General features: G+C 41.3%; 1 protein-coding gene across 10 annotated transcripts in view; it reads right to left on the bottom strand.

Annotated features, from left to right (window-relative positions):
* Positions 1-452: 452 nt before the first annotated feature.
* tns1b (tensin 1b) overlaps positions 453-27,151 on the bottom strand; it is a 179,157-nt gene continuing 152,458 nt past the window's right edge. For 4 of the 10 annotated variants that reach the window (XM_029459539.1, XM_029459537.1, XM_029459544.1 and 1 more), the window contains 18 exons: positions 20,878-22,374; positions 19,282-19,362; positions 16,288-16,481; positions 16,069-16,207; positions 13,044-13,139; positions 12,377-12,403; positions 11,855-12,035; positions 10,343-11,337; positions 10,177-10,263; positions 8,392-8,520; positions 8,133-8,225; positions 7,458-7,535; positions 6,496-6,564; positions 6,282-6,308; positions 5,699-5,867; positions 4,558-4,626; positions 4,302-4,331; positions 453-3,960 (listed from right to left, as the gene is read on the bottom strand). In XM_029459539.1, coding sequence (XP_029315399.1) covers positions 3,822-3,960; positions 4,302-4,331; positions 4,558-4,626; positions 5,699-5,867; positions 6,282-6,308; positions 6,496-6,564; positions 7,458-7,535; positions 8,133-8,225; positions 8,392-8,520; positions 10,177-10,263; positions 10,343-11,337; positions 11,855-12,035; positions 12,377-12,403; positions 13,044-13,139; positions 16,069-16,207; positions 16,288-16,481; positions 19,282-19,362; positions 20,878-22,374 — 4,100 coding nt within the window. In that variant the 3' untranslated portion in view covers positions 453-3,821. The remainder of the gene's footprint in view (positions 3,961-4,301; positions 4,332-4,557; positions 4,627-5,698; positions 5,868-6,281; positions 6,309-6,495; positions 6,565-7,457; positions 7,536-8,132; positions 8,226-8,391; positions 8,521-10,176; positions 10,264-10,342; positions 11,338-11,854; positions 12,036-12,376; positions 12,404-13,043; positions 13,140-16,068; positions 16,208-16,287; positions 16,482-19,281; positions 19,363-20,877; positions 22,375-27,151) is intronic. The other 6 variants (XM_029459542.1, XM_029459541.1, XM_029459545.1 and 3 more) reach the window with 6 other exon arrangements.

The raw sequence follows: 27,151 nt of genomic DNA, 5'->3' as shown, positions 1-27,151 counted from the left end.
ACCTACGTAAATACAGTACGTGAATACCTACGTGAATACATAACTACGTGAATAAAGTATGTGAATACAGTACGTGAATACGTTAGATATAGGCTACGTCGGCTACAGCCAACTTATTGATAACGAGTGGATAACCTATTCGTAACCTATGTTAAACTTATGGCACTTTTCCAGCTCCGTTGGCCAGACGCTCTGATACGTTTTAAATAAGTAAGTGATACGCTATCAATAGGTTTGACATACGTATAATAATTTGTTATGTATTTGTTATGTGTACTTCAGTTACAGCACCGCTGTGGAAAAGTTGGACGTATTTGGACTCTGAGCTACTTTCATATACGCCGGCATACGTTTCTGCGATACGTATATGTGTGACAGGGCCTTAACCTAAAAACCTCTTAATTCCCATCAAGTTAGTTTAACAGAAGAAAAAAAAGACATTGTTATATACATTTAGATTTGTACTGCTTTTTAATGTGTTTTCTTCCATCAGAAATAGTAAAAGCCATACAATGTAGCAAACCAAAAATGACAACGCTCTATACAGGCATAGTAGCTCATTCACACACATTCTACAGTCCAGACTGATCTGTCAAAGTGGGCACATGCCACTGGAGTTTCCATCTTGGCAAACAAATGATGAACATTCAGTTTGAATAAGAGGACGTCCTCTTTTCTCAACAAGCGTTTTGTAGGCAAAAATATAGATTCTTCTGTCAAGACACGTGAAAGTCAAAACCTGCTGATAACTACCACTGGGCATCTCTCTGTGAAGGGCTGGGTCGGGTAAAACTTGAGGATACTGTGTACAAATTACAGCAGCGTTAAGATAACAAGTTGACTTGAGCATGCATGCTCTTGCTAATAAATAATGGAACATTCTAGTCAGATATAAAAGCCTGGTAAGTGCTGTTTTTTTTTTTTTTTGAAGACGTACATTTGAGTCAGAATGTAGGCCCCCACACTAACTCTTATTTAATTGGTTTACATCATGCTGCCAACTTATTTTAGCACATCAGGCATAAAGGTGGGAGTCATCATCTCTACTACTCAATCCTTGAATGTGAATAAAAAATGGCAATCTCAAAGATTTTCATTGAAATAAACGTTTGTTAACTCACGATCTATCGCTGAATGAAGTAACATAATGGTGATTGAGCCTATGGCCCACTGATGAAAGTATTGCAATATTTGTATATTTGCAGTACTAAGAGCTGAGTGTCTGTGGCAACATTACCGAACTGCTGCAGTTTCACATTAAAAGCATTTAACTGGTGAAACACCAGTTGACTTTTATTATGAAGTTCTCAAAGGAAATGCAATGTATTTGTCAGTGAGCTTGACACTGACCACTATCGTTCATTAGAAATGCTTCTGCAAAACAAGACAAGGGTCATTTTGGTCAGCGGATCAGTTTTAAATAATGCAGAGAGTAATGGCAGAGTCAGAAGCAGCCACAGTGAGCTGCAGGCCTTCGGCTGCCCACCTCCAACTTCTCAGCCAGGTAACCAACAACATCCACTATCTCTGTTCCTGGACTCGTGCCTTTTGCAGCATAACATCAGATTATGGTTGCTCACAGAATGATGGAAAAGGCCAATTTTTTACTGACTTCTTTATTAAAATGACAATAATTTGTTTTGCTGCCCTCGGTATTCTGGGACTTGTAGTATTAAACCACATTAGTTGTTACCACCAGTGAATAGGGTGTCGCCAAACCAACCAGGAACGAAATCTTAAGGATTGCCACTTTGAAATGCAAAAGAAAAACTCCTTTGCTAAAAAGATTGGCATATGAATCAACATTAAAATAAAATTTAATTTTCTCAGTGATCAGATTACTTTAACATTTACCCTTTGTCGTGCCACAGCTAAAACACTGTTAGAAATAAACGTGGTTCCTTTTGTAATGATCTTTCCACACCACACGAGGGCAGCAGCTACTGACTGATCCGACTAGTTTTCCATGAACAAGCCTCAGACTCATGCTGAGGTGCTGCAGAACGACAGGAACTAGTAAATCTGCCTCCACACATGCAAATATGACATGAAATGGGTCCGTCAATTTCCAATATCTCCTCTTTTGACAAGTAGAAACATACTGATAATACTTCAACATTTAAGTGCTAAACTTGGACAATGTATTTTCTAGGCAGGTTTAAGTTAATAAAACAATTGTGTTGGCATCACTTTCAGATAACTCCAATTTGGACTTTAGTAACAGTAATCTTTCATACAAAATATTCCCCCTTCTCTTAAAAAACAAAAATAAAACCTCCCCAAAAAAACAAGAATGTTAACAAAAGGAAGAAATGCTGTGACAAAAAACATGAATAAAAACAACAGATTGAAATGCACACACTTTACACCTTATATATATGTCAATGCACTTGACTTTAGCCAAAAATAATAAAAGAGAAAATATCTTTTCTTCTCACTTTCAGTAATCTTGATGTATACTTTATAATACATGTATACAAGATAACATAGAGCAACAAAGCACAAAAATAAATATCTTAAGTCACTGTTTGGAAGTTTTTATATATATCTATATATGTATATTTATATGTATATGTATAGCTTACTTTTGGGTAGGGTGTGAGTGTTAACAGTTTTGGCCGGCTGACGCAAAAGAGCTATTGACGGAAAAATTTGAACACGGAAAACTGAAGAGCAGTATATCAACAACACTTCTCTATAAAGATCGTCCTCACAAAATAACAATAGGCCCTTCAGAAACGAGCAAAATCGTGCGTGACTGAACAGAGAATGATGGCAGATCGGAGGCTAACCCTCTTCTTTCCTTGTCTGACCAAAACAATCCAGAGACTTTGCGTAAATACACAAAAAAAAACGTTTTTAGCTGATATTTTCACACTCTAGCTGCACTTCAGAGGAATAACATCTGTTGCATCTTTAGCGACACTACAACACCGAAAAAAGAAGGATCTATGGAATTTTGGAGAACAACCGTATTTCCAAGATTGGCTATTTGCATATTTAAGACCGCCTGGAAAAGTTTTACGTTCTTCTTTTTCTTAAAAAGCTCTGCATTACAAAAGAAAGTCAGGCACCACATATTATCTAGAACAGTCCTACTCATAAAGCAATCTAGAATATTTACAGAGACCTCACCAGCTGCAGAAATGTCCGAAAACATTGTTTGCGAGATGGCATCGGTGCAGAATTGACCTACAGTATCAGTACATACAGAAAGAAACAGTTCAGGATTTTTGATTAAGCAGCCATATTTGTTTTACAAAAGAATACTTCCGAACCTCCGACAGTGGCACACTATACGCGCCCTGACTACTTTTTTTTTTTTTAAATCTTTGGTTGACCAGTCAAAAAGCCTGATAGATTTACAATCCACCTTCACATCACACAACTTGACTTTTTCTTTAAAAAAATAAAAATGAAACAATTCCTCACAAAATAACATTTGCACACACAATGTCATTCCCTCTTCCTGTTCATGCGCTACCCTGCCCGGGAGATCAGAATCGCCCTCCGCCCCATTGTCACACACAGCCACGCACCATCCTGCACTTCCTCTGGTCCATTCTGGAGTCCGTCCAAAAAGAAAAGCACATGCATGCAAGCTGCACATACACACACACACACACACACACACACACACACACTCTGTCTTGTTCTCTTTCACACAGACACACGTAAATGTAAAAGAGCAGGAAAAATAAGGTGACGCGCAAAAACCAAATGCTAAATTGTCCAAAACAGATAGTAAGTGTCTGAGGTTAAAAGGAAATAAAATAACCAAAGGCATTGAAAAGAAAGGCGCCAGTGTTTGCAGACGGCTCTCATCGTTTCTGCGAGGAGATCATCTTGGAGACGAAGTTGACGATGGCGTTGGCAGGCTGGTCAGGGTCCATCTCAGCAAAGAGGTGGCTGACGTTGTCCGTTGTGCTTCCCTGCTTACGCGCCACAAACCCAAACAGCCTGAAAAGACAAAGTTAAAGATTTACTTGTAAAAGATGCCGTGTATAAGCATTGGATGGAGTCTATAATAGAATCCATATCAAAGTCTTAGCAGGTGAAAATATATGTTTTGTCAGGATCAATTGTTTGTCGTAATTCTCATGTCGGCCACCAGAGGCTGAAGTGCACCACTTGTATTTTATAGTTTTATTTTCTTCATGCACTCTAAACACAAGATGTATATTTTAAATATACAACAATGCAGTTTTCACAATCACAGGCTCCATGTAACCCTCCTTTTTCCTTGTTCTGTAGGAATATCAGATCAACAGGAGCACTGTGATCCACAGAGGGTTACTTACTTGGCTGTGCCTCCCTCAGGCTTGTTCCACCTGTAAAGATGTGAAGAAAGTATGTGTTAACAGCTGCATACTGATGAATTGTGGAAGTGCTGGTTTTCTGAGAAGTTAATTGCATCAATAGTAGAAATAATAATGCAAACAGTGGACAAAGATCAAATAAGCTAGTAAAGTGTCTTGGTCAGCATATTTGCATTTGAGCACCCTAAAATAAACCACTAATTGCGTTTTAAGAAATAATTTCCATGTCTGTACTCACTTTCTGTCCTGAGGGTCAGTATCGCAGAACGTGACAGTGTTGGTAGGATAGTGGCGTCGGAAGAAAAGCCTAGAAAAGCAGCAAACCAAAATATAGATTACAGAAAACAGTGGAATAGAATACGAAAATAAAATTTAAAACATGGTTAAAATGTGTATTATCTGCATCCGCAGATAATATGCTTTATACTTGAATACGTCAAAATGAGTTTAATCTGGAGGTAGCGTACATCATTATGCTTATAATTACAGCATTACCAGGAAATTGGTAAAACAGGTACAACTGATCATTATTAACTTTAAACTAACTTCAACTTAATGCAGACTCTATTGGATAACACGTGTCCAACACGTGTTCTGATACATCAGCTACTGATTGTAACTGAGTGTTTTTTTTCCCATTTAGTTGTCTCTGGAGTTCTTAGATCAGAGTTGAAACATTCTGCTCAATGTGTATGTTTCTCTGTGATCAAGGGGCAACATCCGGGTCTAAAAAGTGAAGCCAATGCGAAAGTGTCTTACAGCACACACCTTTTTTGTTCAGCTTTTTGTTGTAAATAGCTTCACCTTTTCGTGTAACTTCTGGTTCCAAAAAAACAAGATAGCGACGGACAAAATGCCAAACTCAAGGCTTCAAAAATGTAGTCTACAAAGCAATGACTATGTCCACTTCTTATATAGAGTCTATGTGTGTGATGTAGCTCTACTGCTCGATTTTGCTGAAGTTTTGAGGCCAATACTTTGGCATTGATGTAGGCCTACAACTATTTCTAAAGGTTACGTGGATACCAATATATTTTGTAATGCCGTGTAATCTGCCATGCCGATGTATCAGTTGAGGTTTTAAGTCTGGTTTGGCAAAGCGTGTTATTCATCCTCGCACATTGCACAACACAAAGTTGGGTTTTGAATTAAATACTGTAGTAAATAATACCACCCGTATCCTTTGTTAATAAGTATGTATTGCCTCTGACTGTGTGCAGTGGCTCATGTTGACACTTGTCCTTCAAAAACAAACTATTTTACGTGTTCAGACATCAAACTCTGTCTGCAGCTAAATCTCCTCATGTTATGCAATGTTGATCTTATGAGGCATCTTTCAAGACGTCGTTGAACAGTGGATGGGTGGTATCTGGACTTACTTCCTCTGGTTGTCGGTCAGCGTGATGCCTTGTGAAGACACCTTGAAGTGCACAATGGTGGCCGTAGCTGGAGAAGTGGCAGCCAGTGTCTCAGATATGGCCTTGGCAACAGCCTGAGGGCCTGTCAGGGACTCCATGTCCACTGAGTTGATGTAGAGCACGTTGCACGCTGCAAAGAGAACAGATGTCCCGGTCAAATAACAAAAGAAATGTCAAATGGAACGATCATTCAGCAAGGGCAAAACATACAAATTGTATATATTTCAAAATTAATTCTGCTTGTTTTGACCTATTCATGCAAAAATATTTGATTTCCTTTCATGACATGCTGTCTGGAACAAAGCTGGGCTCAAACCATTTTAGAAACAAATCCATCCAAATCATTCCACATAAAACATTATGCCTGTTACAGACAAGAAACTGGATGCTAATGTTAACAGATACAATCGGAGAAACATCTCAAGGGATTCTGTTACACAGGGCCAATAATCTTTTGTCTTTGTGCAGGTTAAACATACACGGACAAACATACAGGATGCACATTCCAGATGTAGGTTTCCAAATAAAAGTGCACAGGGTTTACCATGGGAATCAGCAGGGGCCCTCTGCACTGGGATAACAAGGATGTCATGTTGTCAGAACAAGTGAATAAGATGATTTGGGACACATTAATATCGTGATCATTAATGTCCTAGAATCTCAAAGCTGTGTCGACTTTTGTTGAGGGTCAAAAACTGAGACTGTCACTGGATTGCTGTTAACAATAAGAATGAATGAAAGTGAGTTTATTGTTTTACCTGCTCCTTGTTTCAGCCTTTCAGCCACTGGATTTGGTGCTGCAACTTCTGGCACTTCCTCAATGAGATCTTCATAAAACAAGAGACAAGGAAAGTTCTGGCATAAAATTCAGTTTTTTCATCATCATTTCCTTCATTGAACATCAGCATATGCCTATTACTAGGTTACTATGTAGGTTCTAGTCTCACCACTGTAAATACTGTATATCCTGCTTGCAGTAAAGACACTTTTAAGGTAATCAGTTTTAAATCATACATAGCAACAGAAATATTCATAGGTGGAAATTTCTGGAACAAAACTAATTTAAAAATGTGGGGTAGGTGGGGCAACTCTACGGAACTCTCTCTTGCCCTGAGAGGCAAGAGAGCAATTTAGTTTTGGATGATCCATTTTCTATGGATCATCTGATCCTTAGATCGCCTGATCTAAATTGTTTTCTTTCGTCTGTTAATGATTTAAGAACAAGTGAAAAAACTATGAAACAGCTGGAAAAAGGTTTTGCCAGGATAATTTTTCTAAGTTTTGGCAGGTGATTTTTCTTTTTGTCAAAATGTTTATTCTAAGTGTTGTTGTAATGCTCATTTCAGCCACAAGAGCCTGAAATGCTCCACCACTACCTCATGTTATAAATAGGACTAAAATAATAACACATTAATTATTTGAATCCTATTTAGAACATGGAGTAGTGGTGCATTTTACAATTTAAACATAAATGATCCTGGCAACAACAACAACAAAAAATCACCTGTTTTCACATATGAAAAAGAGAGTAACTTTTTTCTTTCATCTTTCATCAAAAAAGAAAAGGAACTTAATTATCCTGACAAAACCTTTTTCTCACTTGCCTCTCAGGGCTTCATCCTGATTATTTATAATTTGTGTCACTTCTGTAATACTCTCTCAGTTTAAATAGAGCTTTTAGCTGTAGCGATCCTGATAACACACATTTGGATCCACCGACCTGTGGTAGGGATAAGTAGTTTGCAGGGTAGGGCAAGTGGTGTGATTGCATGTTGGTAGACCAAGGCAGACAGACAGCCTGTCAAAGAACACAGAGCACAAAACACTTTATACAACTTTTTTCACATATGCAGTAGTATTCCCCAAGACTTGTAAACACACTTAGTAAAATTGACGCACATCATTTCATTGTGACAACAAAAACGGTTCTATTCCTGTCAGGAGGAACTCCACTTCCCATAATTCATCTTTTTAGGTCAGATGGATTTGGTTAAATGTAACTTGTTAGATTTACAATGGTAAGAAAAACAAACTATTAGTAATGTAGAAAAAAAAATCATAATTTTTTGTTATTAAAATAAAACAAATATAAACAGTAACTTTATAGTGATGAATGGAGTTAGGGGTTGAAGACAGGAGAGGAAGCAGAAACAAGTAGAGGCAAGACAAAAAGTGTACAGTCACTCTCAATCCACGCACACAAACAAGGAGAACATGAGTTGGCTCACTACAGTCAATACTATAATATAACAGTAGGATGACGTGTTATAGAACTGGAAAAGAGACACAGAAAAGGAGCACTACTGTTTGACTTTTCTTCCAAACACTTTTTAAATAAGCTGTCAGTGCATATGTGAGTGTGTACTTCAGGGAGGAAGGCAGGGCTTCCACTGACCAAAGTAAGGCTCGTTGGGACAACCCTTCAGCTTCACTCCTTTAGGGCTGCTCTCAATCAGGAAGTGTCTCACGAGCTCGTTGTTGACATCACCTGTAACAAAACAGAAGGAATACACAGCCGATTAACATGTAGACATCACCTCCTATCTTTGTTACCAGGATATTAACTTTAATCACGTAAACGAAGAAGAGTGACTGGAGTAAATATTTGTTGCATCAGTAACTCATTCATGTAAAGCAGCGTCCTGCCCCTCTACCTTTCTTGTTCTGATGCACTGAGGGTGGAGGAGAGGCGACCTTCATAGCCAAGCCGTAAGCCCCCCTGAACGAGTGACTGTCCCGAATAACGAAGGCTCCAGGCTCCCTCTCTCTCAGCAGGCCAATAGCTGTAACACAGTGGACCTTCAGTTACTTCATACATTCATTCTGATTGTAGTGATACATTAGGGCCACTTGGGGTATACTGGACATGATCAAATCATTTATTTTAAGCCATGCTGGCGGAAAGTCTGTAGCAATGGCAAAGGCTCGCTCAGTCGGTCCACCACTTTGGTCCAGACTGAACTAGAATCAAAAATTCACAGTTGTTTGCCTTCGCCAACCAGTCAACTTGCATTTGATATCCATGTCTGTCCGAAATGTCATAATTTTATCCTAATGGACTTTTGTGGGAAATTGTCATAATTAACGTATGAATTCTTGAGTTATGGCCAACAATGTGTTTTGTATGTACAAAACACATTTTTCAGAGGCTATATAGCCTCTGACCATCAAATTCTAATCAGTTCATCCTTGAGATCAAGTGGACATTTGTTTCATTGTAAGCATCTTAGACTGCTGAGCATTTAGAACAAAGCACAGCTGTGCCTAAGTACATTCTTACTGGCCGCTATATGATGTAGTGCATCAGAGTTAGCTTAGAGCAAAATCACATCACAATATGTCACAGTTAAAACTTAAAATACCAAACAGCACTAACCAAACATACAACACACAGGCACAGCAGTAGAATATTATGAAATATCGGTGTATCTTAGGAACAATGGCAATGGAAAAGCCTTTTATACTGCTGTCTAAATTTGGGAAACAGACTTTGGAGGTCAGAGGAAGTCAGCTCATTAAAGGATCAAGGTTAACTAAAAGTAGCAAATTGTTAAAGGAACGACCAAGAGCAAAGGCACAAGTCAAGCCCTGATGTTTAAAACATTTCTGTTATTGTGTATTTCATAAAGAATAAAATAAAATGACAAGACCCTTTGTTTGAGACATGCTATTGTTCAAGGAAAAGAGCTTTTGATCAATTACTTCACTATTTAGTTCAATGCCTCAGCCTGGCCACATGTGATAGCTTAAAGAAGGAAGATGGATGAGATGAGCAACACATGTCGATGTTCTCTAATTCTCTACATATGGTGTGGCTTTTCTTCTGGGAGTGCATGGCACTAAGTATAAATTCTGTGTGCGTGTGTATGTGTGTGTGATGTCATTGCAGTTGCGCATGTGCTTGTATTTAACATGATATAATCCAATACTGACCATCAGCAAATGCAGATGAGGCAGCCAGTAGCCACTGACCTCACAACCAAACACACACAAACAGGGATGTGTATACAGTATGTCGGTATGTGCTTGTGTGTATTTTTATCTCCATGCATATTGATTATTGTGTCTGTATGTACATTCATTTATGAAAAGTGACTATGTCAGAGCTTGTTTGAGGAAAATCTAACGCCATGACTTCAAATTATGCTTCAACTATACTTTGTACAAGCAAAATGTACAAAATACAAGCTAAGCAAGGTTAGCTGTTACTAAAAAAAAACAGATGCATGTTCCACCATAAAGGTATAGTGGGTGAGTCTTTTATAATCCAAATTAAAGTTTCAGGTGGAGTATTTGTTAATATAATCGTCTAAACATTTTTGCCACACTGGCACACACTGAACCGTGTACAACAAATTAACAACTGACAGTACAAATTAAAGGCCAAGAAATGTTACAATAAATGTCTAAAGAAACAAAAAAGTCTTTCAGCAGCTTACCTTGCTCCCTGGAAATGTCTGGCTTGTACCAGAACTTGGACGTGTCTTGGACAAACTTGACATTCAGTCTGCTCTCAGGACTTCCATCTGCAACAGAAACCAAAATAATGTCACAGAAAGGGAGAAGAACTCCAAAATGTGACTCCAGATAATGTATGTCCCTTACCAGGCATATTGAACCTTGAGAAGTCAGAGAGGGTGTGGAAGTAGCTGGGATTGCTTCCTCCGCTCATTGGGGACATTATCTTCCCGTTCAGCGTGCCATAGGACTGTGCACCATTTGGTCTATCACCGCTCGACATGCGCCTCTTCTCTGGAAGCTGGGGCTGGAAACCAGGGGCTGGGCTGCCCTGCCGGAACCCTACACCCATCCCCATCCCCATCATCCCCCCATCTTGGTAGCCTGCAGGCGAGATTGGGAAGGAGGGAGTTGGCGGTCCCTGGTAGCCTGAGGAGCTGCTCTGTCGGGACAGGTTCCCATGCCTCTCATCTGGGGTGGTGTAACCACTGTGCATGGGGTGACGGTCCAGACTGGGGCTTCTCTGGGATACTTGCGACACGGATGGGTGACGGCCCAAAACTGGACTTCCTTGGGTGATAGATGGCTGCCGGCTGAGCACGGGGCTGCTCTGCATAGGCTGGCCCAGGGACGGCTGTCTGCTGAGGACCGGGCTCCTCTGAGCTCCCTGAGACAGACGACGACCAAGGATCGGACTACCACTGAGGCCTACCATACCCACATCAAAGCCATTAGCTGGGGATGTTTGCTGGCCCATGATTGAAGCATCCTGATAAGGATATGAGCGCTGCTGGAGGAGGGGGTTGTAGGTGGAGCCAAGGATGTTGGTCCGGTGCTGTGCATGGGGACTTCCGTGGCTGAGTGATGTCTGGGAGGGTTCTGAGGCAGGCGGGCTGGGATCTGAGGACACATAACTAGCCAGCAGGGCGTTTGGGCCAAGGTAGGATAGTGTAGGGGTTGTAGTGCCAAGGTAGGAAGAGGTCGGAGAGTTGGAATTTAGGTAGGATGAAGTGGGAGTATTTAGGGCTTGATATGAGGGGGTAGGAGTGGGGTAGGCACTCTCTGTAGTCTGGGAGCGGAAGCCCGAATCAGTAGTGGGTTGTGACGGAGTGCTGACACTGCTCTCTGTTAAGGGGTGATCACTGGAAGAAAATTGGAAACGTTTATTAATTCCGCTGAAGTTTTTAGTGTCTATTTGGACTCATGACTTTAAAAGCTTTAAAGGAGTACTTCCCCCACAAAATGACCATTTGTGTATCAACTCCTCACCCCGTGTTACCTTGAATTCTTAAAGAAAACTTCTTTAACAGCAAAACTATATCACACCATCCGTTAACAAACTCTCACAACTTGGGCAGTATAATCCAAGTGTCATTTAGCCAGTTATGTGCTCACTACTTCTTAAACGCGGCCCCCATTTACTTCAATTCATCAAGGATTTTCTCCATTTTTGGTTATTTGTTAACCATGGAGGAATGCGGGAACAAAGTTTTCTTAAAGATTTGAAGGTAACACGGTGAGTCATTAATAGACAAATGATAATTTTGGGGGTGAAGTGTTCGTTACCTTAGTTTATTCATATCTATCTAAGTAGAAAACAATATAACCTGGACCTGGCCTTAGACCAAAAACGAAGCAAGCAATATGTATTCGACTCACCCCTGTGAGCTCTGGATGGGGCTGCTGCTGGACAAAGGTGGGTTCAGGGTGTGGGAGGAGGGACTTGGAATTCTCTGCTGGCCTGTAGTCTCTCCCGGTGGGCTAAGGCTCCGATGTGATGTGGGCTGCTCTCCCCCTGCTGTTGCTGACCTCGCCACAGACTCTACATAGCTTCTGGGTGCTGCATGAGAGAGAAAAAAGTTTCATTGTGAGCCACACATTTACTTCACTTCTAATTCTCTGTAGATACTTGTTATTCTCTATAGCTTTGTAGCTAGTAGTTGGGTGACGGCGATATTATGCCAAAAAAAGTGGCACAAGATGGAAATAATATGATGTAATAGTGTATGCTGCAGTGAGAGTGACTTTTCCAGAAAAGAAATGAAGACGGAAATGGTTTTGCCACACATGATATGTAGTGTAGGTGGACTACTACTGAGCTATAGGTGGAGAGAAATGGGGTGGGGAAGATAAAAACTTTGAATGCGATGATGATTTGTGGCACTATATCAGCACTCTTACCTTCCTCACCCTCACTGCTCTCATCATCTGTGGAGCATCGTTGGAGATAATCCAGACAAACAGAATAATGTAAAGGAACAGGTACAGCAAGGGAGTCGAAAAATAATAAATGTTTTCTTATTGATTTGGCGTGTGTGTGTGTGTGTGTGTGTGTGTGTGTGTGTGTGTGTGTGTGTGTGTGTGTGTGTGTGTGTGTGTGTGTGTATGAAAGGGTATGTCAAAGGAACTCAATTTATGATGAATGGTACTAGCGGGTTAAATTCTCCCATTTTAGCCTTCAGTTGCACACATAAAGAGTATGTATTTTAAGAAAGGTTGAAAAGCTTGTTGTGTAGGTACATTAGCTGCTTGGTGTAAGGATGAATGAATCAAACTAAAATAACTATATTGCATTTTAGTGTTTGTCAGCCTATCATAATTATAAAAATACTTAAATTAATAAAAGTTTTACAAAAATAACTGATGTAAACATACGATGGTTAAGTTTAAATTTAAAATGAAGCGATGTGGTTCCTTGACAAATATACACCATTTTTTTATTTCTTATTCTCGTAAGTTTGTGACCTCAATCTCCAAGATTTCCTGTGTTTAATCTCTTGATTTTATAATGTCTCGTAAACTTTTGAGGTTTTTCTTGTTAATTCACCAAGTTAGTGTTACAACCAACCTGAGCCTGTTTGATTGAGGAGGATTTCTGCAGGGTTGTGGGGCTTCAAACCCAGGGCTGACAGTGGAGTCCTGGCAAGACCAGGGGGGGAGCGACCTGAAGGGAAGGGGACACTTATCACCAAACAGCATCAGGCATCACTGACACCTTGACAGCTGCTACCTTGTGACACAGTCTAACAATTATTACTGAAAAATACTGAATTAGAAAATTATGCCAGATGTATGAAAGAAAACAGCAAAAGAAAACTATCTCATCTTTTAAATCATCATTATTTCCATACGGCCTGCTGGTACACAGGTAAACAGCTGTCAAAACAATACCGCATCAATACAGCTTAACACACAGGAGCAACATGTTCAGAGGGGTGCACTCATGCTCTGATGGAGGGGCAAAACATGCATGTGACTTATTACAATGTGACAAACTGGCACTGACACCACTTCACTCTACCAAGGGCAGAGTAAGGTGTGTGTCAAACACAAGTTGACATCAAAGCAGAGATGGGTCAAACTGAAAAAACTGAAGGAACCTGACATGTTACAGGATATTTTCTTTTGCATTTGTAGTTTTTAATCTTTTAAATATGCACATAATGTTTTATAGACTCTGTCTTGTTTAGGTTTTACATTAGCAATGCTAATACCTACGGACCCCTGAGAGGAAAGTGATACAAAATGATTTCTGGTGATCCATTTTCTAAGCCTGATCTAACTTGTTTTCTCTACTGTGTTTAGAGTGCATGGAGCAAGTTATCCTGACCAAACTTTTTTTTTCACCTGTTCTTATTCTATAAACAGAGGAGAGAACAAACAAACAAGTGAGATCAGACTTAAAAAATGGCTCACTAGAATTAGTCTCTCAGGGCTTCCATAAAAATCAAATGTTGCCACATAGTTATTACTGTTGATTAAAGAACAGGCACTTTGACACAGTCTCTGCTACATTAACACCGGAGGGAAAGATGAGGAGTAGAGTTTGTCACCACAAGAACCTTAGTCATATTTAAATCTACATTACTAATAGAATCATCCTAACTGTGAATGTGGTTTATTCAAGGTGACTCTTTCCACTTCATGAATCTGTCTTGCACCTCTTGTCTTCCTTTAAAAGTGCCAACTACTCCTTTATTCCCCTCCAGCGTAAAAACTAATAATTGTGATAACAAACACATATTGCTAGCACGATAACCAAAGGACAAGGCATAAATGGCTGGGTAATTACGACTTAGGGGAGGGCAGGCAGGGTGCTGGTTGTGGTGAAACAAGGCGGCAACAGGAACCCAAACACAGATAACAACAGCAACACAGAGAGCAGCAGCTGCTGAGACAGTGGAAGCATGTATTTGTGCTTTACGGCTCTATAGATGAGTGTTTGTGTCTGTGTGTGTTGATACTAAGGCTAATTTACTACTATGTTAATTCATGAAGTGCAGGTTATTCTGTTTTTTGCACCACATGTTTCTTTTTTATCAGCAACTTGCAGGTTGTTTACTGCTGAATATGTCTGGTGTGTGTCCTACATTGTGTCCAGTTGTATTGCCGGTGCTGCTCTCGTGGGGCTCCCATGCCAAAGCGGTGCAGAGCTGTGATAAGTGATGGGTAAAGCTCACTCGGGCGGGGGTAGGGATTGGGATCCATTTGGCTGACGTTGTGGGACAGTGGAACTCTGGTAGAAAGAAGTGCATCCTCCACTTACCAAAGAATCCAAATCAATTCTTTGTACTTGCAACCTAGATGCTTCACATTAAATTGTGGGTGGTGTGTGGGAAAGGCTAAGTGAACACTTGGGAATGTGTTTCGAGGACAAACTACTCAAGATGACAGTGTAATGGGAAGTAAATCTGGTGTTGCGTGCACTAATCAATTAGCTAACCATGCACTTTTAACAAGTTTTGCAAAAAACTGCAAAACTAATCTCAGTTAACAGTTTGTGCTCAGCTGAGAAAAAGATCTTAGTTTTGAGGTCCAGGAAAAACAAACAACAAAGACCTCACATGTTTTCTCTCAAAAATGCATATTGAATGCAACAATTTGATGTTAATTTGTACAAGGTAATTCCTTCAAGATTCTTTCTTCATCACAGTGCTTAGCATCACTGCCTAAGCAATGGAGGGCTGTTACGCCACAGAGCGGGTGTTAAAAATATGGTATGAGTTTTTATGACTAACTTTTATGGGTGTGCCCTGGGGGAGATAGGCAAGAGGACTGGATGAGGTCACTGGTAGACTTGGCAAACGACGCGTTACCTAATACATGACTCTTGTGTAATGGCGCGGGGGATTGGGGGTTGGGAATGGCCAGGATTGGAAGATGGAGTTCTGCATGTCTTTTGGTTTGTCTATCTATATCTGCTCTATTTTCTAGACTGGAATAGCGTAGACATGTTTTTCTGGTAAAGATCAACTTATTTATTATTTGTGAAACAGTTATACTAAAAAAGGAAGGTTGGTTAAAAAAGAGGGATAAAGATTAAACAGGATCAAGTTGCAGTTACACCGAACTGACTTGACATTTTCTGTCTCTTTCCCTTATTGTCTAAATCTGCATCTACAGAATGATGTCCGCAGACATTCTTGTGAGAAAAGAGTGATCCACTCTTCTCTAGATGTGGCCACTCACGCATTTTGATGAGCCAAAAAAAGGCCAGAACGCTACTCGGACTTTGGTGATAAAACCCATTTGAAATCTGAATGAAAATAAGATGAGGTTATTGTGTGGGTACTTATTTACTGTTATATAGAATATGTGGTACCAAAATGAAGTACATAAAAATAAATGATTGTAAGGCAAAACCTGATGGAACCTTTTACACCTCAATAATGTTCTACATTAAAGTATCACAAGTTAATCTACAATTATGTTGTTCCACTTTAAAAAGATAGACATTCATAAGTTGATGAATGATAAATAACCTTAATACTAAAATAAGCCTTTGAAGAGTAAATGTAGGTACAATAACTTATAACCTGAAGTAACTTCGCCTGAGATCCACAGTGCCGTCTGTCAGCCAGAGGGAGACTTACACAGGTTGAAGTAAGGGGTTTGCGGCGAGATGGGGAAGGCAGGGGTTTGGGGAAACACCTCACCACCAACTATGGGTGTAGGACTGATGGGGCCACCCTCCATCTCCTCAAAGGCCTCACGGTAGCTGTGCATGTGTCTCTGAGGAGCGGAACAAAAACACATGTCAACATACAAAGAAAAAAGTAGGGAAAACATGTTAGAAAATGTGCGGTCTCTACCTCCTTAGGTCGTCCTCCGGGGTTCATCGCTAAGGCGTTGACGAACTCTGGAGAAACACAGCGGACGGGGGAGCGAAGTGGGACATCGGGAGAGGGATCGTCGTCAGGACCGTTCTGGTACTGGCCGTCGCTGGTGATGCGATGGCGGGGAAGAGTTGCAGGCTCGTCCAAGGACACTGTGCGGGCCTGGACACCTGGGATGACACGCAATTTAGTGTTAGAATTCAGCAAGGGCTGGTCACCCCTGCTTCATTATACTGCTTTCCTCCAGCACTGCCATCACTGTCATCACCGGTTAATCGATCTCAGCCATTGTGAATGCTCACTGCACAGGCCATTGTGTGCACTTTGCAGACGGCTGTGGTTTTTTAAACTTTTCTAATTAACATGCACACACAAGGTTAATGAAAGGTTAGCTGCTGATAAAACTGAAGCCCATTAAGTCGCAAAAGTTAAATAAAGAATGTATTTAATTCATTAATAAACACACTCCATGATATCCCCACAAAACACACACACTATTGTAAGTGTTTCAAAGTAACCTTGACCTTGGAAACATGTTTCATAAAGTGACACTTTTGAGCATCAGCGGAAACTAAGAAACTATTCTTTGGAATGCCAGGGGAGAAATTCTCTCACACTGAGACTTTCTGATACACTGGTGCAAGCTGTATGTTCCTTATCTAATGCGTCGCTGTGGCCAGATCTGGCTGAACCTCAAAGCAACCAGTAAGCTCATTTCAGTTAATCTGGTTTGAAATGAGAAAGACAGAGAGAGAGAAAGCTACAAGCATAAAACAAACAGGATTTGAGTTAAGAGCTTTATGCAAATATGCGATGCCATTGACTGGTGGGTGGCGGTAGCAAAGCGTGAAAATCACCGGCTGCTCTGCACTTTGGAACAAGATGAAGGTTATTGGTTAAGAAAAAGAAGTTCAACTGGTTTAAGAAACAAGTGGGAAATTGGGTAAATACATTCTGTTGTGTTGTTTGTGCTGAGGCAGATTACCCTGTGGTCTTACTTTCTTGGTGTTTCTCTGGAACAGTTGGATGAATAATATGTTTGATGGACCTCGAGTGAACTTGTTTTATTTTTAGAGCTCCTCTTCAACCAGAAAATATCATGGTGGAATGAACTCATGCATAAACTGAGAACAAACACAAGCTGATAGTGACCTTAAAAATATGACTGAAGGCTTATGTAAGTTTGATGCTGACAGTATTTTCCATACATAGGGAAGAGAATTCAAACCCTACGAGCCTGACCATTAGGGAAATGTGAAAATATTTATATGCCCTTCACTCAGCCTTACTTTGAAGTGAGGGTGAGCAAACCAGGTCAAATACCGTATCTGCAGGGGAAATTTAGTGATAGCAGCTGTGAAAATTTGAACAGTTGAATAGTTAGGACTGAAGTTAGCTGCCATTGCTCCCTAAGTATAACATCTGAGGTGTTTAAAATGATTTTCTCTAACTTTCCTTCCCTCAAAAAATCTATGTGTTGTGTATTACCATTATTAGGTTATGGTTATTGAATCAATGTACGTCTTATATATATCTATATGTGTTTTTTATACATAATTGAAAGAAGTCAATGATAAATAAGTGATGATCATGCCACCTGTTAGGATGCTTGATTTATTTTCAGCTTCAAATAGCTTGGTAGCTACTTGGTTAAATTTCTTTGGAACTGACAGGTTTGAGAAGCATGTAGTCAACACCCCCAAACAGAAACACACCCTCCCAATGTGCCGATCCTAGAAACTGAGAACCAGATGTACCCACGATGCACTGCTCAGCAACAGAGTGCTGTCAAACACTGCGCTGTTGCCCTAGCGACGGGTAATGCTTTCCAGCTGGGATGGCTGGAGATTCTCGAGGGCTGACATTTCTCAGCTATTTAAAATCCAGTCATCATGAGGATAACCATGGGGTTGATTCCAAACACAAACTTGATAGGTGATCCTTTTTTGAAACCACAGTCTCCATATGTGCACACCCGGAACTGAGAGAGGTCATGTAAGGTAAGAGTGGCGGAGTTGGATTCTTGGTAAGGTCAGTTAAGATCAATAATATAATTGTATTTAATATTATTTATAATGTGGTGCTTTTAAAAACTAACTATGACATTTGTGTGAATATTACTTGTAGAATAGACACTTCATGATGACTGCACCTTCATTCCCACTCTACAATCTACTCTGTTTTACATTTAACTTTGATGTTGTGTTGCATCACTAAAAAGGATGTTGCCGTCTGTGGTAAAGAGGCCAGACTGGCCCCTGACACCCGAGGGCCCTAAACAGAACAACCCTGTCTGCATTGTGGTCGCCATCTCCCAATGGGCACATAAAGCTTTAGCAATGTTTCCAACTAGGACTGTGGTCTCTCTCCTGGATTTGGTGTCCTTTGTCTGGCTTTGTAAATCTTCAAAACAGTGCAAGTGAAAAAAGTAGCCTTGAATGAAACCAGTGTATCCTGGCCTCCGTATTGTTCCCTGAGTTTGGCTAAATAGATCTTGTGTCATGCAGTCTCCTGGCAAGGGACAGAGCTTCCTTTGTGCCTCCCTTGTCTCGTACTTGTGAAACTTTAACATTATCCAATTGGGGATTTTTCCCTAACCTTGAGGTAGAAAACTGCTACTCAGAACAAATAAGATTGAAGGGTGAGTATGTATGCAGAGAGAAATCATTGGTTAGTGAGATAATGATAATGATGCTGCTCTGCAAACACGATGATGACAGAGAAAAATGTGTTAAAGGGAGAAAGAGGAAGTGAAACAAAAACCAAATGTGTAGCTACAGATTCAGGGGCATTCAATTGTTAAACAGGAAATGAGAAAGGATTAAATGCAAACCAAAGCCCACACCGCACTCCAAGGCAAAACAGATACAGACTTAAACTTGGGCTACTTGAAGGAACACTTGAAAAAAGGACCCCTCCTTTTTGTTTTTGTTTTTAAGTGTTCCTTCAGACAGGATGGGAGAAACCAACCCGAGAAGGAGTGAGAACGGCGGTGCTCAGACTGAGAAGAGGTCATGCTGGGGATGACACTTTGGACACGAGCCGAGTATTCTGGGTAAACAGATGGATGATGAGAGAAAGAAGAATGATGATGAAAAAACTAAAAAGGAAATGGAAAACAAGCAAGACGAGGTCCCGCCTATGAAAAGAACAAGGAGGTAACTGACGGAGGTTTACCATAATTATAAAAAAATGCTCATTCCTGTTACCAAAGTTTCAACCGATGAGTATTGATGAGAATGCTAATTTATGACTCACATTAAAAATCATAAGTGAAACAGTTTTAGGTTATGAAAAAATGAGGATTTCTACGATACAGGAAATAGAAATCAATCCGACGTGTGTCTGATTTACCTCACACAAACAATACACTACATTTCTAACTTATAATGGTGTTAAACTAGCATTTAGCATTGTATAATGTGAACAATTGACCTACATTTAATAGGCAGTAAAGTGAAGAGAGCCATATTGTTGATTCTAGAAATCCTCTTTCTGGCGTTTGTTATCTGAGGGCTGGGCTATCACACTGCTTTTTGTTGACTTTCTTGCTGCTCTGCAGGATGTCTGATGTGCTTATCTAGGGACAGTCAACCTGCTGGACTGGAGAGAACCCTTCCTGTTTGAGCCTGAGGAATGGGGACTGATGCGGTGACATTGAGGAAATGAGATAAGGACAGAGTAGTGTTTTCCGAATGACGAGTGTACAGTGAGTACATTACCCTGTAATAACTACATGTTCAGTCCTGCATTTGCTGTCACAAAAGCAATGATTAAACACTACTGGCAGAATGAATAATACTTAGTAAAAAATAACAATTTGTTATTTAGAATTCAGCAATGACCATTGAATAGCTTAACATTATTGGATAATAAAATAATGTACCAAATGCAGTGTTTAGGTGCTTCCTGGGAGAAGGTATAGTGGAAGGCTACACCCAAGATTCAGCTTTGTGCAAAGCCTTATGGGAGAATTTTGTAGTGTGAGCCCTATAGACAACAAGTGGGCTGTAAAATGAAAAGGTCAGCCAGACTCTTTACAGGCCCTAGAAAGAGATTGCATGATTTGTATGTAAAATGAGAATTAAACAGCTTCATGACCTAACTATGACATAAGCTGGTAAAGGTAAAGTCACAGGTAGTCACATCTTTGACCTCAGCAGTCTGTCACATAGTGTTCCTAATGCAAACCTTATGAAATTAGATAAAAACATTTTAACCTTTTTCCAACAGCAGGGCATATCTAGTATTAATAAAAGGTTGTCAAAACAAAAGCCAAAACCAAAGAATAAATCCAATATTCCCACAGACTGTACCACTCCTTCTTTGTTGGATATACTGTAGGTCAAGGTCAATGCCCTCAACTAAAAGTGTGTACAGTGCCATGTCTGAGGAAATATTGGATTTTAAGGGTGGTTTTGCTCCTGGCAAATATTATTTTCATTCCGGGCCGACTATATGAATCTGTGAGTTCACATCAATACATATGAAGATGCAACCTGCTGCTGGAAAAGGCGCTGAGGTCATGAATTGATCAAGATGAAATAACTTAATGTTGGATCTTACCAGCCACTCTTTGGGCCACCAGACCTTCAACGTTGAAGACTTCATCTTGCTCACTTTCTGTAGGCTGCGGTAATGCTGAGGCAACACTAGGGCTTCTCTGGGATTCAGAAACCTCTGAAGACTGGGACAATGTGCTTGGTGGGTAGCTGTTGATGGGCTTGAGCTGGAAGTGACCAGCTACAGTGGGGGAGGCTAGTGAAGAAGGACTCGTTCCAGCCCTTTCAGATGTGTAACTCAGTGATCCCTGGACAGGTGCAGGCTCTGGTGTACTAGGCTTCCCAGGGGACATCTGACCCGGTGACGAGTGGCTGGCCAGGCTGGCCAGGCTGGACATGGGGCCAGAAAAGTGGGTATGGATGGCATCAACCTGGGAGGAGGACCTGGGCTGGCTCTGGGAGAAGGACGGCTGGGTGGTCACTACAACACAGTTTTCCCGCAGTGGAGCACTTTGGGACTTTGGCACCAGCGGACGGCCTGGTTGCAGGTCCAACATGAGGAGATTAAGTGTTTCAATAGATTGATCAATTTCATGTTGGGAGGCTCTGTGGCGGTGAGGGAATTGTGGGAGGCTGTGGTGGGTGGGCATCACTGCTACAGAAAGAGGTGGACTAAAAGTAAGGCCTTCAGTTACTGGCTCCTCTGTTACACCGAACTGCTGCCAAACGTTGAGACCACGCTGGACGGCATCCCTACTACTGGTGGTGCGGGTGGGAGCTTGTGGCATAGAGATTGGCTCTCCACCAAATGACTGAGAGTGGTACACATTGCCATTCTGCTTAGCCATGTAATAACCCGAGGATGGGGATGAATCACTTTGGGTCAAAGGGACAGATTTGCTGGATATGCCAGAGGTTTCCAGAGGCTTTTCTGGTACGCTGCGCTCCAGGTACTGCACATGGGTCTGGCCATTGACAAGTGGCTCAGGCTGGTAGTAGAGATCGGCTGGTGTAGCCCGACCATCTGTGGAGGAGAATGTCCCTAGACTGTCCACACTGTTGCCCTCTTGACTAGTAGGCATCTCATCATCTAAAATGTCCGTCTCACGGTCAATGCTACCGTGCCCATTGACATGGACCTGGGCAGGCACCAGGTGAAGCATGCCTCCAACAGCAGAAGTAGGGGTGGACAGGTAGCCCTGTCGATGCATGGGCCCCTCCAAGCCACTCAGCAGCTGCTCCAGCTCTTGTTTCTCCTGGGGACTGATTGGTTGTTGTGCAGGTGAGTCGTGGTGTAGCTCCTCACCTACAGGAGCATGTGTCTGGCTCACAGTGGAAGCCTGAGGAGCTGCTGCCGCTTCATCAGTTCGGTCAGTTTTGATGGAGGCAGTAGAGTTTCCTGAGTCGCTGCTCACTGACAATGCATGGTCAACTGCGGGCAGGGCATGTTCAACAGCAGTGGGTGGGAGGCCATTCGCTGTGACTGTTCCTTCAACAGACTCCTTTTTGCGAACTTTTGCATACAGGCTGCCATCCAGGGGTCCTTCAGTATGGATGACTTCTAAAACCAAGGATGACAGAGACTCATTAGAATCAGATTAAGCCAAATACGACAATCATTCAGCTTTCCACAACCCTTTCATTTTCAATCGCTCAAGTGTTTTCCTAGCCATGGAACTTGGGCAATTACAAAAATAAATTGGAAATCCTCTAACTAAAAGCACACAAGATTCATCAAGACACTAAGAAGAAAAGAGGCAGAAACTATCATTGAGGGAAGCAGGGGTATTGATAGATATTGACACGCTGCAGTTAAGTTAAACACTGGCTCATGTCCACCTATTCTACCAGCTTCAGGAAGTGAGCAGGATCTGTGGCATGCACTGTGGAAAAAACAATGAAATCACAGGAACCTGCCTTGCACTGCCTTCTCAAGCCTATTGGATTAATCTGCGCCACCGAAGGGATAGCGGCATAATAGAAGATGAATTAGTTGTTGATTTTATTTGCTCATGATCCCCACAGCTGTGAACAGGATAAGATGATGTTGAAAAAGGACATCACAGACTATTAAACTACTGTCCATAAGCTTGGAAGAAAGCCGTAATGTAGAATGTGTTCACTGAACACAAATGCACTTGCACACATACTGTACATTCATGCACATACACATTCACACACAGTCACACCCAAATCCAGTGAAGAGGAAGTAAGAAGCATTTAGTCATCTCTGGAAAATCAGCCTCACTAAGTAAGGGTGGCCTGGAGGCTTTTCCTGGCCTCCGAAACCCAAAGAAAAACAACAGCTCAACATACTGAGAGTCACTCTGAAAAGGTTGAGACACACACACACACACACACACACACACACACACACACACACACACACACACACACACACACACACACATACACACACACACACACGTACTTTTGTTTCTTCCCACATTCTCTCCTACAGCCAACACAGTGCATCAATGCAGACAGATTTATGTGAAATGTCTTTAGAATCACAACTACCTCATGTCACTCCCCCACAACATTTAGTTACAGTGTATGTGGTTACGCATTCAATAACAAAACAATACCTTGTCGAATAATTCCTCTTCTACTGCCCATTAAAGTTCCTAAGAAAAGTCATAACTCATGATGAGGCATGTCTTGATAAACAAATCAGATTCTACAGCTGGGAAAGGAGCTGCACAAAGAAGCTGTCTGTGTCTCTGTAACTTATAGATATCTCTATCTCAGCTTTAGTGAATACGGGCCTCTGTAATAGAGCTTGGTGGGCGTACACAGACTGGGTACTGCAAGGTCTCCTTGGCTGGCCCGGGGCAACTTGCCAAGGGAATGGCGCACTGTCAGGCTGCTGGTGGAAACAAATCTGGTGGCTCTTGGACACAGACAAACACAGCGTATTTTTTCTTCTAATAATCCGTTAGTGAGTTTACTTTGATTGGTACATCGGTGGACCACATGCAAGAAAAAAATACATGGTATGGCTATGTTTGTCTGATAATGGCCTGTTGCAGTATTGCTCGCCATTTGAACAGTTTATCTTCAGTTTCAGTACCTGTGGTCTAGTCAGCTGAGCATTAGTTATCATGATTACCATAGACAATAGGGACCATAGCCCAAAAAATTGACGAATTAGGATGAAAACTTTCAGTAGCTTATAGTGTGTATTCTCTATAAAGTCAATGCTATACCCTGGGAAAAGGGGCTGCTAAGACAGGAGGCTCAAAATCAAGTCATCATTACACATTTATATAGCTCATGCGACTGCAAGTATCAAGTTTGGGGCTGTAGATGCATTTCCATCCACATGAGCGCACACACACACACACACACACACACACACACACACACACACACACACACACTTCTAATGCATCAGTCATGTAGATAAACATAGACATAAGTCGTGAAAGAAGAGCTCCCATCACTTTCTCCATTTCAGTACCTTTATAATCACGTGCCACTCTAGCCAAATGTGAGTTTTGCAATTAGGATGATCATCAGTCACACAGCTCAGCTGATTTCACATCCTTAAATCCTGAATCAGAACACTTTAACAAGTCACTTTTAAGTGAGTCAAAGTCATGTCTAAGGAAATAGCAGAAACACAGGAGTAGGTTCCCCTACCTGTGTGAGCAGTGGATGATGGTACAGTCCCAATCTAAGTTGAGTAGAGCCGTGTTGTACAATGCAGTGGAAACACGGCATACGATGAGAAAAGTCCTGCAGAGTAGCCCCCGGGGTGGGACATGAGGGATTACTAAGGGAGGTTTTGGCGACTGTTCCTTCTTCTCCTCCCTCTCCTCAATAGCTGTGTGGCTGGAGCAGGAGAGCTACTTCTGTTGCAGGCTCAGTGGCTCGCACTAGTCTAAAGTCTGCTCCTGCTGTGTGTGCGTATGTGGGAGGTCTATCACAACAGCCTGTTTGACAGTGTAAGTGGGCGGTGGGGGGGAAAGCGACCATTGAAATCCAGAGTCTAGAGTTTGATAGAATGACATCAGTCTCTTTAGGTTAGGCTCTCTCACATACCTACTTCCTTTAGGTGTACAGTATGTTACACTTTATTCCAATAATTGTGTCTACAAATCCACAAATAAAAGTCCAGTACTTAAGTCTTATTTAAGCTATAGCTGACATTTATGTTTAAACGTAATATGGTATACACCGGGACTTGGAGAAAATAAGCCTTTTCCATGCAAACGTACAGAGAGATGTCCGTCCTTAAGCGCACTGGTGTTGAAAATGCTCATGTAATGGAAAGAGTTACATGGTCCAACAACAGTCATTTAACAAGCTCTCTCCGAGCTAGGAAGCAAAAAGAAAACTCCACCCTGCTGCAGGCAGATGGAGAAAACAGAAAAGCCTAGTGGGTAAAAAATTAAAAAAATAAAATAACTGAGTGAGCTGCTGATCTGAGGGACTCATTGTTTTACTGGCAAAAACAAAAAATTATAAAGTCAGATGTAGATGATTCACATGAGTTGATCGCTTGGATGGAACATACAAACGCTTACACACAAAACAAAACCTTTTTCCCTCAGTTTGAAAGCTTTTCAGTCTTCTGTTCTATCACGTAGCCATCTGTACACATTAGCATGCGATACAGTCACTTTACTATTGCACACCACAATCCAGAACAATTCCACATTTCTCAATCTAGCTGATAACAATAAACATGTGACTTTGACTTCAACAAAACTTTATTTTCTATTTACACCCTTATTTTAAGCAGATTCAATGGAAGTTACATGATTGTGGATTACTGTGATACTGTTTTCCCTCATTTGACACACAGATTGTCACACCAACTCTCTCTTTTCTCTCTTTAAGCTCTTTAAGCTCTTTTTCTACTCCCACATCCTTTCCCTGGCCTCTCACGATGATGATGATGATGATGATGGTGATGGTAATGGTTGCGATGAGGCCAGCTGTGGTCCTATGGTCCCACTCTCACATCAAACGAAAGCCCAATTTAGTCGTACCTCTTTAACTAGCCTTCACTTGTCATGTCTTCACTTTAGAGACGACGTGACCGATGAGTCATCCACAGATTCTCCATTTGTACTACAGGAATATAATCTGTCACTTTTTACGCCAAGCAGACTATTTATGTTGAGACTGCTTCTGTGTGCAGTGCTATGTCTGCTGCTGTTTTCATTTGCTTGAAATGAGCACACGTAAGCTTCTGCAAATAACCATTGACGGTGTTCCTTCCTGTGATAAGAAAGGGCATATGTATGCATGATATCTTTCATTGTGTGTGTCCACGTCTCGGTGTGTTTATACATACTCTCCAGGAGGCCAATACTTGTTCTGTGATCCCACGCACAGAATGTCTGCGATCCCGACCCATCGCCCTGTCTAATTATACAACAGCAGGGAAGATTGAACCATGTCTGACCATTCTGGAATGACCAATTGGTTGCGTCGCTACATCCTCTGCATTGGAAATGCTAAATGCTTTAGAAAGCAACAGCAAGATCAAACAAAACAAGCACTGCATGATCATAAAATGCAGTATGAGGCATTCTGGTCTCTCACACGTATAAGTCTCTAGACGGTCAACAAATATTGCAGACACACAGCAATGTAGATCAGAACTAAACTCTGTGTTGTAGGTGGAAGATATGTTGAGGTTCTGTGGGCCAGATGGTGCAACTGTGTGATCTCTTGATCTTTAAACTTTGACCTCTGACCCCTGTGGCAATAGATCCCCTTTACAGCGGAAATAGCATGTTTCCCCTCTAACTTACATGGACAAACACCCCACATGCTACTCTGTGCGTGTGTATGTGTCGGCATTCCAAAACAGTTGAGGGTCCATGTGTCACAGTAAAAAGTAATAATGCAAGATTTTTTTGAGAACGTCCCCTCAGGTCTTAACCAGGGCAAACACTAGTAGCCATGAATAAAGCTCTAACTGTATTTACATGTAAGAAGCCCGAGAGAATAAAGAGCTTCAATAGCTGTACATGATAGTCTTACAGTATGTAAGTATAGCCTGGTGCCATATTAGGTAAAAGTTAATGGCTGAACCATTGATTTGGCAACAAAGCATGCATGTACTGTGAGAGGGCTCAAGGACAGCTATTAAAGTAATACTGTGGCCTTGTAAATGATCCACACAAGAGGCTATTTCATTAATTTGTTTGTGTCCAAACCACAGTGGATGAACAGGATGGAACAGCATCCTGTCAGGAGCTACTGGGAGCTACAGGTGTGGTTAGGTCGCAAAAAACGATCATGAATCCGCTGATCTGATCGGTTGAAGTTAACCCGTGATAGACAGATGGTTCATCCAATCACCTGCAAAGTCTTTT

Source organism: Cottoperca gobio, chromosome 21 (assembly GCF_900634415.1).
Source record: "Cottoperca gobio chromosome 21, fCotGob3.1, whole genome shotgun sequence".
NCBI lineage: Eukaryota > Metazoa > Chordata > Actinopteri > Perciformes > Bovichtidae > Cottoperca > Cottoperca gobio.
Note: the sequence above shows the minus strand (reverse complement) of the source record. Positions and strands in the feature narration are given on the sequence as shown.